Raw genomic sequence first — 20,249 nt, 5'->3', positions numbered from 1 at the left:
TGGAGTTCCTTCTTGTGAGGATTCTTAACTTAATATTTATGGCAAATTACCAAAAACCCCTGAAATAATATTTAGGACAAAACGCACTTTGCCTCTAAAAGTTTCAGTTTTTGCACTTTCCCCCTACAAATTAATAAAAGAGACTCTTCCCTTCAAATTATTGTTGCAGTGGCACTTTGCCCCAAAATCACAATTTCCGGTGTTTTTTTTTTCGTCGGAGTTCCATTTATTCGTCCACTCCAAGGGCATTTGAGCCATTTCGTTATTCTTATCTAAATCCTAATATCCTCATCTTTTCTAATAGACGAAAAGGCAAATTGCACATCACCCCCCGTAAATTTCTAATTTTCGCATGTTACCCTCTCAAAATTTTAAAAGTGAATGTCCCCTTCAAACTATTATTCTTGTTATACATTGCCCCGATAGAAAAATTTCGATAGATTATTCATCGGAATTGAGTATTTTTGTTGCACGTTGCCCCTTTAAATGTTATTTTTATTGTAGGTTGACCCTTAAAAACATTATTTTTTTGCGCATTGCCCCTTTAAAATTTTATTTTTGTTGCACAATTGTTAAGTGTATATTTTTACACTTTATCGTATCTTTTTATTTGAGCTTTTGGTGTGTTTTAATGATAATTGGTGCTTAAAAAGTTAATTTATTGTATTTTAGGTACAAATTGAAGAATTGGAAAAGTATGGGGTCAAAACTGCAATTTTGGAGAAAATATGGGCCAAAAGTGAAAAAAGCAGAATTCTGGAGAATCAAGGACCGCACGGCCGTGCGGATTTTAGGAATAAATCTCACACGGCCGTCCGGATGGGCGAAATAGCGCAGTGAAGGAATTTTAATTGCACAAGGAAACTGCCTTCTTCCCCAAGTTCTCCACCCTATATAAGACCAAGCCAAGCACACAATTAGGAATCCATCTTTTTACGCAATTTCAAGAGCAACAAAGCAATAACGAAGACGAAGAATACGAAGACTTCGAGCAAAGATTTATCGTCTATGATTTATATTATTTGCGTTTTTGATTTAATCATGAGTAGCTAAACTACTTATTTCTAGGATTTTGTTTGGAACCCTATGTGGGATTTATGAACCATTTTCTATGATTTTATGCAAGTTTTAATTCCGGATTATTTCTTCTACTTGTTTTATTAAGTGCATGAACTTGATCACCTTATGTGCTTTTATGTTATTGTTAATCGCATGAATCGGAAGATCGGGTTAATAATTAGAACTGTGGTAGAAGAGCCTTTGTGGTATTAACATAGGAATATAGTTAATCTCTTAGGTAGCCATTATTGAGATTTGTGCTTAATGCTGTGTTCTAGAATTAATTGCATAGGAATATAGTAATTGAATCTAGAGTATTAGAATCGTAATACACGCGGAAGCGGGTTATGATTATTTTAGCATCTCAGGTTAATAATCCGGGTTAATTGCTTGCATAATTGAAGGAATTGGGGGATTAATAATCACATAGGGGGAAGAATAAAATCCTAGGCTTGTTTTATCTGATTAAATCTTCGTTTTAATTGCTTTCTTGTTTTTGTCGTTTTAATTGCTTTAGTTTAATTTAGTTTATTAATCATCTTTCGACTGTGTAGGGTGGGCTTGATAATAATTGGTAGAATTTAGCGTCTAGGGTTAGATAATTAAATTTTCCCTGTGGGTTCGATATCCGGACTTAATTGTCCACTATATTACTTGTACGATACGTGCACTTGCGTGTAGGTTTTCGACCAACAAGTTTTTGGCGCCGTTGCCGGGGAATATTTTAATTATTTATTTTATTCTAGCTCTAGATTTGAACAATTTTCACGATTCACCCATTTAATTTTTGTTTTATTTTATTTTTGTTTTAGGTACGGTGTATGCCTAGGAGGCTCGATCTTGCTAGAGAACCGTTTGATCCCGAAATCGAACGCACTTTTCGAGCCGCTAGGAGACTTCAACGCGAAAATAATAGAATGGAGGACGAAGAACGCAGACGCGCAGAGGGTAATTTACTCAATGCCAACGGAAACCAAGTCCAAGACCCACCCCTTCAACTTCCATTACAGCCAGCAGCTAGGCCACGGGCACTTCAAGACTACATAATCCCGACTCATGACGGATTCCGCCCGAGCATCCAATATCCACCCATTGAGGCGCACAATTTTGAGATCAAGCAAGGCCTTTTGACGATGCTCCGAAATAACGGGCTATTTAGTGGGTTGGCAGGTGAAGATCCCCATCTTCACATTGTCAATTTTCTAGATACCTGTAATTCTCACCGTCAAAACGGCGTTTCCCAAGAGGCACTACAATTAATCCTCTTCAAGCACTCCTTACAAGGAAGAGCTCGCCAGTGGTTGATGTCCCAAGCTCCCCACTCTATCTCGTCGTGGCCTCAACTCCTCAACCTTTTCATGAAAGTCTATAGCTCACCCGAGAAGGACGAGAGAATCCGGCGAGAAATTCACAATTTTGTCCAAGAGCAAGGCGAGCAATTATACGAGGCATGGGAGAGATTTAAAACTCTTTTGCGGCAGTGTCCAACACATGGAGTCGAACAATGGCGGCAAATCCACATCTTCTACCAAGGGATTAACGAGAATGCACGAACGGTCTTAGATGCATCAACCGGGGGAAATTTTATGAGTCAATCGATACCGGATGCTTTCATCATGTTGGATCAAATTGCACAAAATCGGTTTGCCAAGTCAAGCGAGAGGACGGTTAGTGGAGCCAAGAAAGTTCCCGGAGTGTTGGAGTTAGATGCAATTACGGCCCTTCAAGCTCAAGTGACCCAAATTGCTCAACAAAATCAACTCCTACTACAACACATCAAAGCAAGTCCACCACAACAAGTCCAAGCAATCGATTCTCCATGTTGTGAAATTTGCGGTGGAAATCACTACACGCTCCAATGCCAACAAGATGTGGAATCGCTCAACTACGTCAACAATGCGCCTCGCCAATTCCAAAATCAAGGGTGGAGATCACAAGGGCAATATGGAGGAAATCAACAAGGCCAAGGATATCAAAGACCTCAAGGTCAATTCCAAAATCAAGCCCCTCCTCAACAAAGCTATCAAGGCAACAATCCACCGGCCCAAAAATCAAACACGGATGAGATATTGGCCCAATTCATGACCGCTACCCAAGCCTCGTTGCGAAATTTGGAGAATCAACTCGCTCAATTAGCTTTGAAGCAAGAGAACCGCCCGCCGGGAGCATTGCCATCGAATACGGAAGATCCTCGAAATCAAAAGTTCGAGACGTGCCAAGCTATCGATGTCAAGAGCGAAAAAAGGGAAGAAATTCAAATCAAGCCGCAAGTTACTGTAGCCGAATGGGTCGAGCCAATCCCATATCCACAAAGATTGCTAACGAAAAAGATCGAGGTCGAGACATGCCAAGCAATCACCTTGAAGAACGGTAAGCAATTGGAGGAGGCCCCACGAAAAGAGAAGAGAAGCACGGTAATCGAGAAGCCGAAAAAGAATGAGGAAAAAGAATCATCTCATGACGAGCCACCAACGACGGTGCCTTCACAAGTCCCTCCAATTCCTTATCCTCAAAAGTTTATAAAGAAGAAGCTCGATGCCGAATATCAAAAATTTTTGGACAAGTTGAAGGAAATTCGCATAAATATTCCTTTCATTGAAGCACTTCAAAAGATGCCAAAGTGGGTGAAGTTCCTCAAGGACCTCGTGAAGAAAAGCAAGAAATTGCAAGGGAACGAGATGATCCAACTCACGGAGCAAATTAGTGCAATTCTTACTCGGCCTCTTCCACAAAAACTCGGCGATCCAGGTAAGTTTACTATTCCTTGTACTATAGGAGGTAAAAATTTTAGATCGCTCATTGATTTAGGCGCTAGCATTAATCTTATGCCGTACTCTACTTTTAAAAATCTTGGGTTAGGAGAAATTGAACCGACGGCTATAACTCTTCAATTAGCCGATAGATCTTTAGTTTACCCAAAAGGTATTTTAGAGAATGTGCTAGTGAAAGTCAATAAATTTATCTTCCCTGTTGATTTCGTGATACTAGATATAGATGAGGATAGGGAGATACCTCTTATCGTAGGGAGACCGTTTTTAGCCACGTCGAAAACTCTCATTGATTGTGCTAGTGGTGATCTTACAATGACTGTGCATGATCAAACAATCAAATTCAATGTTTTTAGTGCTAATAAAAATCCATGTGATAATAATGATTGTTTTGCTATTGAGCTTATGGATTTTACAAATAATGAAAAATTTGATGTTTTGCACTTGGACAATGGGAAAACATCTTTGAGTGCAGGAGATGATGGCGGAAACGGGAATCGGAAGGAGCAAGTTTACTTTATGGACTCAATTTTAAATCCTCCGAGAGAAAATCATACGAGTCGAGGTCTTAACGACGAGGAGAATGCAAGGAAGATGTTGCCACCCAAAAACTCAAGCAAGTCACGAGAAAAGGATGAGTCAAGCTACTGTGGTCGTAAGGAGAAAATCAAAAAGGAATTGCACAAAGGACAATTGGTGTTATTGTGCAAATCCCGTCTTTGGTTATTTCCAAGGAAGCGCAAATCAAAGTGGTCGCGGCCGTGTATTATCCAAGAAATTCTTCCTCACGAGGTGGTTAAAATAAAGGAGCGCGATTCAAATCGTACGTTCAACGTGAAGCGGAGCCGGCTCAAACCGTATTGGGAAGCGAGTGAAGAATGCCAAGTGACCTCGGTCACTTTTGCTTAAAAAAAAAATAAAGAGACAAAGTCCGGCTGAAGACTTTAAACTTAGCGCTTCTCGGGAGGCAACCCGAGCTTTATTGTTTTTCGTATTTTTTTTCTTTTCGTTTCGTTTTTAGTATCATAAGCATGCATTCTAATTTATTATTTGAATTTTACTTTTCAGGGTCGAAAAAGTGATAAATAAGAAGTTTCAGGGGCACTAATCAGAAGTTTGTAATTTTCAGGGGCCCAATTGCAATTATTCACACGGCCGTGCAAGAAAAAGGCATGAATCTCACACGGCCGTGTGAGATTTCGGGAGGCTACTGGACAAAAACACACATTGGTGCGGCCGTGCGGATTTATGCCTAAAATCTCGCACGGCCGTCCGAGTTTCGGAGCAGCTTCTGCCCAATTTCGAGAAACGGTGCGGCCGTCCGAGAAATAGGCTGCAAGATGGGACGGCCGTCCGAGGCCAAACTGGGGCGTTTTTAAATTCTGAAAATTATATTTTCTCCCCCATTATTTCTTAAACCCTCCTCTTTCCTTCTTTCTAACTCCCACACACGAATTGTCGAATTTTTGAACTTCTCTTCGAAAAATTCTTCAATTTCACAAACATAATTCACTCACTCACTCTCCAAATCTCATCTTTCAAGGCACGCCCGAGTACATCGAGCTGGCACCTTTACCGGCACCCATTCTTGAGCCCGTGCCCGAGCTTTCCGATGAGGATGAGCATGAGAGAAGGAGGGAGGAGCACCCCGATCACATCGACTCCGACTAAATCAGGTGTTTTCTATCCTTAAACTTTGTGCTAATTTCGTTGAGGGCAACGAAAATTTTAAGTTTGGGGGTGAAAAGCATGTATTTTTGTGCTTATTTGTTTTAGTTTGCATGCATTAGGTTTTATTCGTTTTTATTGCTTTTATTGTTTTTCCGGAATATAAAAAAAAAAAAAAAAAAAAAAAAAAATTGCTTGAGTCGAATGCATCTATGATTTATGATGATGAGAGATGATCAATGTTTGATGATGAAATTGCTTGTTTTATGTGATAAGGATTTGAGGTTTGTTTAGCTTTCGATTCAACGGGACTTAGAAGCGAATTATTGCTAGGAATCACATTTTGTGCATTGCTTTGGTTGAACGTTTTGTATTTTAAATTTGGAATTAATTTGTGCTAGATCATGCTATGTTTGGTTTTAAGACTCACCTTAGGAAATTTATGATACGAAGTATTGAATAGTAAGTGATTTGGGATATGATTTGGGCCTTCTTTGAACCGTTTGAGCCTTTCAAGCCGACCTTTTTATCGAAATTCCTTAGAACCTTGATTTGAGCCTCGGAGAAAAGGTGTTCTTTCTTTTAGCCATGTGTATAAGGTAGAAAGGTGGAGACTCTTGAAAAAAAATTACCCCTTGGAGTTCGGTCGAAAATTTTTATAAGGTTCTTCTTCTTCTTCGAAAAAAAAAAAAAAAAAAAAAAAAAAAAAAAAAAAAAGAAAAAAAAAAAAGAAAAAGAGAAAAAGAGAAGAAGAAGAGACTAGAAGGGAGAAATAAGGACTAGTTGTTGAATTATTTTTGAAAACTCGATCCATTGCCTCAAAAGCAAAAGTGGATGACTTTTGAACTTTTGAGAATCGAGTTTACTAAAGTCCGTAGAGGTGAATTTATTGTTTCAAACGCCTATCTTTCAAATTTTGGCGTAATCACCTAAATTCAAGAAGAATAGCCACATATACCCATATTTCCTACCTCGAACCAAAGAGCCTAACAATTGAAAGCCACAAAGCCCCAATGATCCCAATAGCTTAATGTTCGATATTAGTAGAGTAGAATAATTTGGTGAGTATTTGGAGTCAAGCATATGCATGTAAGTATAAATTCTTTCTATCTTTAATTTATAAATATTGGATGCTTGAAGCAATTGTATGAATTGTGGTTTTTGGTAATGGTGAGTGATTAAGTGTTGTTGAATTTTGAGCTTGCGAATGTCTAAAGAATTGTCATTATAATTACAAGTTCTGAAAACGTGAAGTTGATCATTGATCTATGTGATGAGATGTTATCGTTGTGTTATTTGCTTATTGGTTGATTTTGCTTGAGGACAAGCAAAAGTTCAAGTTTGGGGGTGTGTTAAGTGTATATTTTTACACTTTATCGTATCTTTTTATTTGAGCTTTTGGTGTGTTTTAATGATAATTGGTGCTTAAAAAGTTGATTTATTGTATTTTAGGTACAAATTGAAGAATTGGAAAAGTATGGGGTCAAAACTGCAATTTTGGAGAAAATATGGGCCAAACACTACCAAAAATATGGGCTTTTGTGACGGAGATTTTTGTCACTGAATTGAGAAAAATCCGTCACAAACAGGCTTTGGTGACAGAGGTGTGACGGAATTCGTCCGTGAGAAAATGCCTCGTCACTAATTAAAATAGTGACGGCTTTTTTCAATCCGTCACACTTTTGTGACGGAACATTCTGTCACAAATACCTTATCGAACTCCCCTAAATTTAGTGACGGATTCCGTCATAAACAATTTTTGTATGTCATTAATCTGTCACAAAGTTCCGTCATTCATCTGTCATAAATATGATCACAAATAGTCCGTCACATACTTCTGTAACAAATGTTCCGTCAAATTTCGGTCACAAGCAATCTGTCACATTGGTTGTCACAAATATCAGTCACTTTTCTCGTCACAATAGCACCATAATTGTTTTGTTCTCTTTATTTTACTACATTATTTTTTTTGACAAACAATCAACAAAAAATCATAAAGCATAAATATATTAAAACAAAATCACAAAGTATAAATATATTAAAACAAAATAATATCGTTTCCAATCTTTCACAACATCATTTGCTAGTAGTATCTAGTGATAAAAAATTGTTATGAATTACAAAACATAAATATCTTATTTATAGAAAACACAATCTCTTCTGAGCTCTAAACTCGTTTGTATTCCTCCTCTCTTTTCTGAGTCACTGCCATCTCTTGTGCCCTCAATTTTCAGGTCATATTCCTAACACCACTCTTCTCTATCTGCCTTCAATATCGACAAGCCATGGCCTTAGTATCTATCTTCCTCTCCATCACATTCTCCTCAACCCTGATCAACAATTTCATCTTGTTTCTCATCCCCGCATAACTCTGTTAATTAAAAGGACAAGTCAAAAACTACAAGTAATTAACTGCATTGTATTGACATAATTAAAACGAACGTCGAAGAAGTTACTAATGAATCATTTGAGATACCTGATAAGTTGGTATACTCACAAGTTGGTATACTCACAAGGTTAACTCACGTAAACAAAATGTTGAATTAACATGGGGATGCAACAACCCAATAATTGTAGCACGTATATATAACCATAAGCAAACGATAACCATAATAACACATACACACATATACATGAAATTCAAATCCACATACTCCATTCCAAAGAACTATAAAGAAATCGTATCAGCTTTGCAATCTACTCACATCAAGGTTTTAAAGCAATTTACAATTATACCTTAATAGTGAACATCAAATTACTTAAATGAACCTATACTCTTATCGGTCCTAAATCAATTGAGAGGTATCCTTAGATAGAACTATGTCCTCTAAATAACGTCCTAACAATTATTTACATTCATAGTACTCTAGTTTAGAAAATCTGGCAGCTTTGGTATTTCAACTTTGAAAATTCATATCTCTTAATCCGTACATACAAACCTTATGAAATTTTCACACAACGTTCACATATATTGTAATTATACCATATTAAAACAGCTCTGTAAAACACCTATCCACGAGAGAGAAATAATTAATTCACTACAAGAACACCAGCAGAATTTCAGAACAGAGCATTCAACTTTAAAAATACCAAATAAATCATTCTTTTAACCAAAGACCATGAAATTTCTCTGAGAATCAGATTTATACGTCTATAATCATATCCAGTTGGAATCGCATGAATCGGGCTAAGATAGAATTTAATTTAACACATAATTCATAGATGACTCAGAAATGGTGCAGTTTCGGAAAACGGTTCAGAACTTGATCAATATAAATCCGATTTACACATACCATATATCAAAACGAAGCTAACAGAAACATCTACATGCACAATTAATTTCATAATTTTAAGAAAATAAATCATCGATGAAACATGTATTGGAAGCTAAGACTACGAATCTGAAATTCAAATTAGGATTCATTGAAATCTATATTTCTTGATCTAGATCCCTAAATCCGATTCCTAAACATATAAATCAATTAAACACATAAACATCATCTTATAATTTATCATTAATTCAGTAAAGACCCAAGTCCTTACCTCTTTGAAGAAAATCGAAGACAAAGAGGAACAGCAAAGCCAAGGATTCTCGGAGCTTTGGCTTGAAGGCTTGAGGGCACGATCCTCTTGATAGTTTGGGGGATTTTGTGGGGAAATCAATCCCATTAATTAGATGTGAAGTTTTGAAGAGAAGAAGGGGAAAGTTTGATGAGTTTTCATTGCCGAGGGATGAGAGGAAAAAGAGTGAAGATCAAAATTCTCGTTTCTTCTCTAAGAAGAAAAGGAACCGCCGTAAGAAGAAAAAGGAACTGCCGTGAAAATTGAGAAGGAAAAGAGGCGGAATCTTCCTTGCTTAATTATAGGCTAGGAAGTTAGGAGGAAATTTACCTAAGGGCTATTATGCAACATTTAAAACAATAATATAGGGTCCTAATAACAATTAAAGAACACTTGGGGGAGTAAGTCATACATCCACATTCACACAATACCACACCAACTCACATAGCACACACAAACTCATTCATGTATATCTACATTCATTAAATCATAAATTGTAAAACAATTAAAGATATATTGAATAGATTAATTATCGTATTATAATTTTTATGAGATCATTTAAATTATAATTAAGCATGTACATGAGAGACAATTCAATATAACCAAAATTTTATAATATCATTATTAGCAAAGATTAATTATTCATTTAGAGCACATAATTCATTTAATCACATGCATAAATAAAATTACTTAATCGTCTAATCAAATCAAGTCGATCGCACATTGCTCTAATATAGACATAACATAAAATATCATAATGCATAGAATTCACATAATCATTCAGGGTATGTAAAAGTTACTAATTAAATCATGAAATGAAAATTACCGATTTACTCAATATAATCTCATATAATATGCGGGGCGTTACACATAGTGACAGATTAATGACGAAACATAAAATGTGACAGATTTGTGTCTGAAATGTATGTGACGATTTCTGACTGGATAAACATAGTGACAGATTAATGACAAAACTTATATGGTGACGGATTTGTGACCGATATGTATGTGACGGATGTGTGACGAACAGGATTTTGTGACGGATTTGTGACCTACATTGATCAAATTGTTACATTCATAGAAAGTGTGTGACTAATTTGTGACTGAATAAATTTCCGTCAAAAGATTTGTGACCGACATGTGACTGAGTTTCAACTGTCACAACGTCCGTCACAACATTGTCACATATTGGTCATAAAAAAATTCCAAATCTTAGTAGTACATTCCATCACATATTTGTCACTTATTCGGTCACTAATGGTGACGAATTTAGGCCGTCACAAAATATCCGTCACAAAAGCCCTGTTTTTTGGTAGTGAAAAGTGAAAAAAGCAGAATTCTGGAGAATCAAGGACCGCACGGCCGTGCGGATTTTAGGAATAAATCTCACACGGCCGTCCGGATGGGCGAAATAGCGCAGTGAAGGAATTTTAATTGCACAAGGAAACTGCCTTCTTCCCCAAGTTCTCCACCCTATATAAGACCAAGCCAAGCACACAATTAGGAATCCATCTTTTTACGCAATTTCAAGAGCAACAAAGCAATAACGAAGACGAAGAATACGAAGACTTCGAGCAAAGATTTATCGTCTATGATTTATATTATTTGCGTTTTTGATTTAATCATGAGTAGCTAAACTACTTATTTCTAGGATTTTGTTTGGAACCCTATGTGGGATTTATGAACCCTTTTCTATGATTTTATGCAAGTTTTAATTCCGGATTATTTCTTCTACTTGTTTTATTAAGTGCATGAACTTGATCACCTTATGTGCTTTTATGTTATTGTTAATCGCATGAATCGGAAGATCGGGTTAATGATTAGAACTGTGGTAGAAGAGCCTTTGTGGTATTAACATAGGAATATAGTTAATCTCTTAGGTAGCCATTATTGAGATTTGTGCTTAATGCTGTGTTCTAGAATTAATTGCATAGGAATATAGTAATTGAATCTAGAGTATTAGAATCGTAATACACGCGGAAGCGGGTTATGATTATTTTAGCATCTCAGGTTAATAATCCGGGTTAATTGCTTGCATAATTGAAGGAATTGGGGGATTAATAATCACATAGGGGGAAGAATAAAATCCTAGGCTTGTTTTATCTGATTAAATCTTCGTTTTAATTGCTTTCTTGTTTTTGTCGTTTTAATTGCTTTAGTTTAATTTAGTTTATTAATCATCTTTCGACTGTGTAGGGTGGGCTTGATAATAATTGGTAGAATTTAGCGTCTAGGGTTAGATAATTAAATTTTCCCTGTGGGTTCGATATCCGGACTTAATTGTCCACTATATTACTTGTACGATACGTGCACTTGCGTGTAGGTTTTCGACCAACAACAATGCCCTCCAAAATTAGCTTATGGTGCAAAGTGCAATCAATGTAATATTTCTAAGAGGGAATATCCATTTTTTTTTTAGGGGGGGGGGGGGGAGTGCGAAAAAAAGAAATGTATAGGGGGCAAAGTGCATTTTGTCCTTTTTTTATAGGGGGGAAGTGCAAAATTTCATGGTTACTTGCTGCTCAAAAGATTTTTCACCCTTCTGAATTCTGATTAATAAACCCTAACGAATTTGTGAACATAATAAATCACATAAACCCTTTTTTGTTTTAGTTTCTGTAACTTACAAGTTACAACTACACAGTAGGGTGATTTACATTGTTTTATTTTATTTTATTTTATTTTATTTATTTATTTCTTTCTTTCTTGCGTGCACAGCTAGTTTCCTTCTTTTTTGAGTTCTTTCTTTTAAGGATTCTTAACTTAATATTCATGGCAAATTACCAAAAACCCCTGAAATAATATCTAATTACCAAAAAATCCTTCAAGTATTTGCAATTACCAATGACTCCATCTGACAAACAGTTACGAAATTTGATAAAAAAAAAGGACAAAATGCACTTCGCCCTCTATAATTTTTTAAATTTGCACTTTGCCCCTACAAATTTAAAAACGAGACGACCAGTGGCGGATCCAGGATTTTTGCCAAGGGGGTTCGAAATTGTAGAATAAAAAATTAAAATATCACTTTATAAAAATAGTGGACCAAAAATTTATAATTTATAAATTTTAGGTGAATTGTGGAAATATTTAAAGACCAAAAAGTTGAAAAATGTTAAGATTTCAAAAATAGTGGACCAAAAATTTATAATTTATAAATTTTAGGTGAATTGTGGAAATATTTAAAGACCAAAAAGTTGAAAAATGTTAAGATTTCAAAAAAATTCCATTATTGTGAGGGTGGGTTTCGAACCCATGACCTGTTAATAGAAAAAGACATATCTTTACCACTTCAACCAACTACCTTTTCTGTTATTTTATGTATAATAGTAATATTTAGTAAAAATCAAGGGTGTGCAACTGCATACCCTAGACCATGGCTACATCCGCCACTGGAGACGACCCCCCTTTAAAATATTTATCTAGTTGCACTTTGCCCCAAAACCCAATTTATGTTGGGCAACGAGCAACAAAATAACATTTAGAGGGGTAATAGGCAGTAAAATAACATTTGAAAGGGCCAGCATGCAACAATAATAACATTTTAAAGGGACAGTTGCAATAAAAACAAATTTATTCCGGAATTCGGAATGAAAAGTATTGGTTCTCAAATTGTAATAAAAGTTGGACCGGAATCGGCAGAAATCGATAATTCAGTTCCAATTTCCACCCCAAATAATTACTGTTCTTGTCATTATATTATACACCCTTTTTTATTTTGGTCCTTACATTTTTTCTGGCACGAAATTGGTCCTCAAATACTTTTATTTTTTATTTTTTTATTTTCATCCACCGTCTGATCTGTGTGTTAACTTGGACGCACGTGTTGAATTTTCGTAACTTAAACTGTCAGACATTGCTCACACGGGGATTTTTATAAATACACAAACATTTGAGAGTTTTTTGTAACTAGGCTTTACCTCAGGAGGTTTTACGTAATTTTCCCAAATAAATAAAGGGGCTTGCTATTATCAGTGTGATTTTACCACTCGCAGTGTAAAATAATTCATTTTTTTCTTTTCCAAATCTTATCCAAACCCCCTCTCAAACACTATCAACCTTTAATTCTTGAAATTTTTCAAATCCAATAATTTTTCGACCAATATCAGTTTGAGCACAAGTATTATCAACGTGGATGACAACGGCTTCGATTTTGAGGTGAAAATACACGTTTTTTGTTCATTTCCAACTTGTTTAGACATTTCGTGTTATTTCACACGAAATCTATTCTTCCATTTCGTGTAATACTATACGAAATATGTCTTAAAATCGTTTGTTGTTTGTTTCGTAGGTTTTGGTACGAAATTTTATATTTAATTACGTTTTATGTCAATTTCATAGTAAAACCTACGAAATGAAAGCTTACATTTCGTAGTAAAACCTACGAAAATAAAGATCTTATTTCGTATGTTTTTACACGAAATTGTAGCTTACATTTCGTGTTATTTCATACGAAATCCCTTAAATATTGTCTTTTAATTTCAAATATTTATGCAGGAACTAAGAGAACAATCTCACGATCATAGTCACTTCTTTGAACGTGGTATTGTGTGTGATAGTAGAGAAGCGTTAATTATGTGGGCAAAAGACAAAGCAATTAGTCATAATCATCGACTGACTAATCATTGTAAATCAGAAAAATATCATATTTTAACGTGTGCAAGATATCAATCTGGACGACACGTACTAGTAAAGAAACGTTCTTGTCCGTTCGGGTTAATTGGCAAAAAATCAAGGGAGGATGGAGTATGGCGATTGAGTGTGAGTAATGGTAATCATAACCATCTGCCGTGTATTTCAAAGTTTAACTTATGTTTAAATTTGAATTTGTAATATTTAAATTTGTAGTGTTGTGTTTTGCATTTTTACGGTTAACCTATGTTTTTTTGAATGATTAAATTTGTAAGGTTGTTGTTATAAAAAAAAAAATTGTAAGGTTGTTTTGGAATGTTTAAATGTGTACTTTAATTGCTTCAGTTGTACTTAGTTTCTAAATTTAAATCATAAAACTAGTAAATTAAAATACAAGGGGTTTTGTACATAAATCCCCAACCAAACATCTTTATTATTCTAGGTTTAGGGGCTATATATCTTTCAGCAATAAGCCCATCCATATTTATTATAAATAAATGAAACATTCAATATTACCCCCAACCTTTCATACCCAATTCTTAATTGTAACCCCAATTTAATCAATTTTGTCCACAAAAATCTATTTTTGACCACAAAAATTCAGTTTTGACTTTTTTTTGGAGCATACAATATGCTCAAATTTAATCATTAACTTCATTTAATCTCAATTTGACCCCAAATTTCACAAATTATTCAATTTTGACCCAAAAACTTTTTTTTCAAAAAAAAAAAAAATTGCCGCCGGATTCCGGCGTTGACATTTCAATTTTTTTTTCTTTCGGTTTTTTTCGCCGGTTTTCGGCGTTGATTTTTTTTTTGTTTTTTTCTTTTCTTCCAGATTTTTTCGCCGGTTTCCGGCGGTCTCCGGCGTTTATTTTTTTAGTGTTTTTTTAAGGGTTTTTTTTTTTTTTTTCTTTTACGTACGCCGCTAAACGTTAACCGTAATTGTGCTGTCACTGACAGTAAATTAACGTAATTATACTATAATGACAGTTAATTAACGTAATTGTACTGCCGTTGACAATACATTTATGTAATTGTGCTGCCGTTGAAAGTAAATTAATGTAATATTATTATTTTTTATTTTTTGTTGTTTTTTTTTAATTTTTTTTTATTTGTTGACAAGTCAACGTAATTATATTACTGTCGTTAACAGTAAAATAACTGTAAACACAATAATATTACTGTCAACGACATCAATATTATTAATTTTTTGGGTTTTTTTTTTTTTGAGTTATTCACGGAGTAACGTAATAATATTACTGTCTATTATTTTAATATTATTGTAAACACAATAATATTACCGTGGTTGACGGTACGTAATCATACTGTTGTTATAGTAATATTGCTGTCAACCACATCAATATTATTATTTTGTTTGGATTTTTTGTTTGTTTGAGTTATTCACGGAGTAACGTAATAATATTACTGTCTATTATTGTAATATTACTGCGGTTGACGGTAATATTACTGTTGTTATAGTAATATTACTATCACACAGTAACATTAATTCTTTTGGTTTTTTATTATGTTTACATTTGTTGAACGATCAACATATTAATATTACTCTATTACACAATAATAATGAGTTTTATTGTGTTAATATTACTGTGCTAGAGATTAATATAGTAATATTAATGTGTTAAACTGCAGTTTAGTTAATTTTACTGTGTTTAACAGTAATATAGTTAATATTACTGTCAATCACAGCAATATTGCTGTTTAAACGAAAAAAAAGTTACAGAAAGAAAGAAAAGAAGAAAAATAAAATTGAAAAGTCAATGCCGGAATCCGGCGGGAAAAAAAAGTTTTTGAGAAAAAAAATTGAAAAAAAAAATTTTGGATCAAAATTGAATAATTTGTGAAATTTGGGGTCAAATTGAGGTTAAATTAAGTTAAGGATGAAATTGGAGCATATTAAAGTATGAGGGGTTATTTTAGTCCTTTACAAAAATCTGAACCATGTGTGGACTTATTGGTAAAGGAGTTTTTTGTGTGGATTTCTTTATGAATAAGTACCCATTGATAGGCTTATTTGCAATGACCCCAAAATACAAAACAACAAAATAGTAAATTAAATAGTTCGTAATAATAATAAACAAAATCAGTAAAATAATTAGTTCCTAATAATAATAAAAACAAATTATTAAATTAAATAGTTCCTAACTATAATAAAAATGCATATTCCTAATAATAATAAAAATAAACTTTAAAAATTAACTAATTTATAAAAATACATAACTGGCAAAAAAAATCTATAAACTACCGCCTCGCTCTCCTCGGCGGTTGCACCTCATGATCGTCGTCGTCGTCGTCGTCGTCGTCGTCGTTGTCGTTGTCCTGGTCGATGCCAATATATCGGGCGGTGGGCTGTATAATATCTCCAAGGTCGGCACGTAGATCGACAAACTGCTGCATTCAGTCTTGTCCAGTGCTCCTGGTGATCGGGTACAATGCACGTACTATCTGGTAATAAGCCGGCTGATCTGGTGGCCTCACATTCTCTCGATGCAGTTGAGCCGGACCTACATCGAGGTTGTTGATCTTCAGATGAGTCCGATCGGTGTACCAATCCATGTATTGCTGATCGACTTCCCCGTTATCATTCGTCTTGTATACGTTGGAACAATTGAATTTGAGATAAACTGTACGATATATTGGTATAAACAACTGAAGAACTATTAATATTCGATAATCCTAATTTGAATACCGAACGTCCAAAATCGAAAAGTAAAAATACTTATATGTGAAACATTTCATCCAAATTCTTTAAAGAATAAATGTAGCAACTCATAAAATTAGAAAGAAAAAAAAAAGACAAAAAAGACTATTATATATCCTGTAAAACTGATTTTTTTTCCCTGTAAAAGTGATTTCTCGACTCCCAAACTCCACGCTTCTTTTTTATCGTCTGGCAATGCGGATTCTAACAAAGTTGTCTCCATTTCAACGCAAAGCGAATATGATTATATCTATCTTCATGATAGTTTGGCAATTCAGACAGAGTTATCGGGTGATATTCTCTCCCTACCGTGTCATAAATCTCCATGCGTACTTCCTCCAAATCTTGCAACCACAGCTGTCTGAGTTGATCGTCTTGGTCGTCTCCACTTTCTCTCTCCATTAGAATCTTCTCCGCACACTCCATTTCTTTCTCCCAACTGCTGCGGTAGTACGGACTGATTTTTTTTGGACGACAGACACACAATGCACCATTGAAAAGCGATGGAATATCACTAAATGAACACCACTCGATTTTAAGTCTCTCGACCACAACAGGTTTATCACAACCTTTGTCTTGTACCAGATTAATGTTCTCTTGAATTATGTGTTCATCGTCATCATCACCATAATCATCATAATCATAATCATCATCACCATCACCATCACCATCACCATCATTATAATCAGCATCACCATCACCATCATTATAATCATAATCATAATCAGCATCAGCATCACCATGACCATCATTATAATCATAATCATAATCAGCATCACCATCACCATCACCATCATCATCACCATCACCATCATCATAATCACCATCATAATCAGCATCACCATCACCATCATCACCCTCACCCTCACCATCACCATCACCATCACCATCATCGTCATCATCTTGAGTAATCCACAGAAAAATTTGAGATTGGCTTAATGACTTGAGCAGTTTTCTTAGCTTGACCGACCACAAAGAGGGAGCATCACGCAAATGCAGATATATTCTCGACTTCCACTCGATCGAAGTTGATGTGAAAGAGATGGATGGAATAAAGTCACCATTATAGCTAAAACCAACCATGTTTGGGGCATCCACGAATAGCTTGATTCCTCTCAGTCCATTGCAATAGCTAATAACCAAGTATCCGAGACTCGGGAATTTGCACGACGACAAGCGGTCCAATAACAGTTCCACACCGCTCAGATACAAATGATTCAAGTTACAAAAAACTGCTCCTTTGTTGAGCCGAAGATTACCGTAACTAATTTTGATGGTTTCAAGAGACGGGGGATAAATTTCGATGCTACAACATTCCTCATCTCCCTCGACTACCTCATGATCGGTGAAATATAAGTCTTTGAGACAATGAAGATCATTCACCTCGATTTTTCTTAATCCCCGACAGTCTTCGACAAGCAAATCTTCAATCATCGGGCATCTCGAGATTACCTTCTGAAAAATCTCCTCCTCGATACAGACATCTTGAAGTTGAAGCCTTTTCAGATGGTTGAAGAGTATTATCCGGTCAATAGACTTTCGGTCCAACGTCAATTTTCCCACGTGCAAATCATGGAGTAATTCCGCCTTAAAGACTATGGATGGCAGATGAGTCGATCCCGAATCGTGTTCCGAATTAATAGAGAGACAAAACTTCTTCATGCACTTATTTGTGAGTATCGGGATCCATTTTTCGAGAAGCGAAGCCGACGCGGGATCCGAGTCGTCTAGCGATATACAGAGGTGAAACTCCTCTATGCACAGCCTTTGATCGCGGTATCGCTGTAAAGTTTCGTCCACAAGGTATAGAAAATCTTGTTTCCTTCCTTTGAAGAAGCTGCGGTCGGAAAAATCGAGATTGGGGCGAGTACACCAATTGTAACGCCATGATTTCGACAATACAGAGGTTTGGACAGCCTCATCTTGGGAGAGGTGGTACAGTATCTGCTGCAAGATTCCTTTTGGCAACTCGGATATTCTGTCCACTGAGTTGGAACCGTCTTCTCCTCTTGCCCTTTTCATGTTTACGTACTCTGCTCAAACGATTTTTCAACCTTGTAATTAATAAACAAACCCTAACGAATTTGTGAGCCGATAAATCAGATTAAACCCTTTTCGTTTTAGTTTCTGTAACTTACAACTACACAGTAGGGTGATTTACATTGTTTTATTTAATTTAATTTATTTATTTATTTGTTGCGTGCACAGCTAATTTCCTTCTTTTTTTGAGTTCCTTCTTTTATGGATTCTTAACTTAATATTTATGGCAAATTACCAAAAACCTCTGAAATAATATCTAACTACCAAAAAACCCTTCAAGTATTTGCAATTACCAATGACCCCATCTGACAAACAGTTGACCAAATTTGATAATAAAAAAAAGGACAAAATGCACTTCGTCGCCTATAAAATTCTCAAATATGCACTTTGCCCCTACAAATTTAAAAAACGAGACGACCCCTCTGTTAGAATCTAATTGGATTCTAATAAACAAGGGATGAGTAAAGACTTGTGCAACAAGTCCTATGTACCGTGAAATACAAAAGGGAAGTCTCCTTGTTTACTTAAATTCTTTAATTTGTCATTAATTGTTTCTTTTATGTATGAAACTATTTTATTAATTAAAAAGAGTTTTTGTGCATCAAGACTATCCAATAATCCTTGTGCGTATGATTTTTTAAGAAGGAAAAGATTTTCATAATTATCTTTTATATTTTATTGTCATTAATTGGTTGTTTGTTTACATGGGAATTCCCATTAGATTAGTATGACAATATTTTAGGGTCTTTCTAGGGTGAGATCCCATGTTCTAAACTTTTATGAGATACCCCATTTATATTGCGCCACGTGTCCCTGCCAAAAAATCCATTTTTTCCTCATTTACGTATTGTCGTAAATACCCTTCGTATAATTAATATTTTCAAAAATCGGCCATTATATATTATTAATGTAATGTCAATTTTACCCTCTATATTTTTAATGCAATTTTAAATATATATTTATTGCTGCATTAAAATTTATAATGTCAATTATATCATTATTCGTAAAAATCATTAAACCACCCATCCAAAATTGCATCAACCTGAATTCGAACTCGTGACCATCTGAAAACACACAAGAATACTTACCATTAAGACACAACACATAATTGACAATAAACTAACAATACGGATATATATCACAAAGCTACAATTTATAATGGTTATAAAACTTATATAAATAATGTTAAATAAATTATTAATTCTCATATAATTATTATTATTATATATTAAAAATATCCCATACTAACAAATCTTAATATAATATAATTTAAAAATCTAAGGAAATGTTGTTCAACTCGTGTAATTTAAAAATGAGTTTCGAAAGATTTTGAAGTTTGAATTGAATCGTAAATTGGAAGATTTAATTAAATCGTAATATTTGAATCAATTAAACTCATGTGTTTTCAATTCAAAAACAATATTCAAAGATTTGATCGATTAAGCTCAACTCATTTCAATTCGTATACAATATTCAAATATTTGAATCGGTTAAAAAACTCAATAATTTACAATAGCGTATTAATCAATCTGTGTATAGTTAAAGTTTAGTAACCTTTTTTTTATTGAATTTTATCATAAAAAATAATAAAATTTAATTCGTAAAAATCGTAAGATTTAATCGGTTCATGGTATGATTAAATCTTACGATTTACGATATGATTTTTACGATTTTACGAATTAAATTATTATTTTGTTGTTAAAATTGAATTAAAAAGATAGTAGACTTTAATTATAAATAGTTAACTCGATTAATACGTTCTTGTCAGTGGTTGAACTTAATCGATTCAAATTTTTGAA

The 20,249-nt window shown here is 34.7% G+C and overlaps 1 protein-coding gene and 1 long non-coding RNA gene across 2 annotated transcripts; both read right to left on the bottom strand.

The window, feature by feature from the left end:
- Positions 1–7,515: 7,515 nt before the first annotated feature.
- LOC148770447 (uncharacterized) lies at positions 7,516–9,378 on the bottom strand. The gene is made up of 2 exons (XR_016031360.1): positions 9,039–9,378; positions 7,516–7,866 (listed from the first exon to the last, which is right to left on the bottom strand). It is a non-coding gene; the product is annotated as an uncharacterized LOC148770447 (long non-coding RNA).
- Positions 9,379–16,488: 7,110 nt separating this feature from the next.
- LOC105965999 (putative FBD-associated F-box protein At1g32375) lies at positions 16,489–18,528 on the bottom strand. Its single transcript, XM_088818234.1, has one exon. The coding sequence runs from the start codon at positions 18,430–18,432 to the stop codon at positions 16,615–16,617; it is 1,818 nt and encodes a 605-aa protein (XP_088674360.1). The 5' UTR covers positions 18,433–18,528; the 3' UTR covers positions 16,489–16,614.
- Between the last annotated feature and the right edge of the window lie 1,721 nt (positions 18,529–20,249).

This window comes from Erythranthe guttata, chromosome 5 (genome assembly GCF_056151865.1).
Source record: "Erythranthe guttata isolate IM_541 chromosome 5, IM_541, whole genome shotgun sequence".
In the NCBI taxonomy this organism is placed as follows: domain Eukaryota; kingdom Viridiplantae; phylum Streptophyta; class Magnoliopsida; order Lamiales; family Phrymaceae; genus Erythranthe; species Erythranthe guttata.
This window is presented reverse-complemented; position numbering and strand designations above follow the sequence as displayed.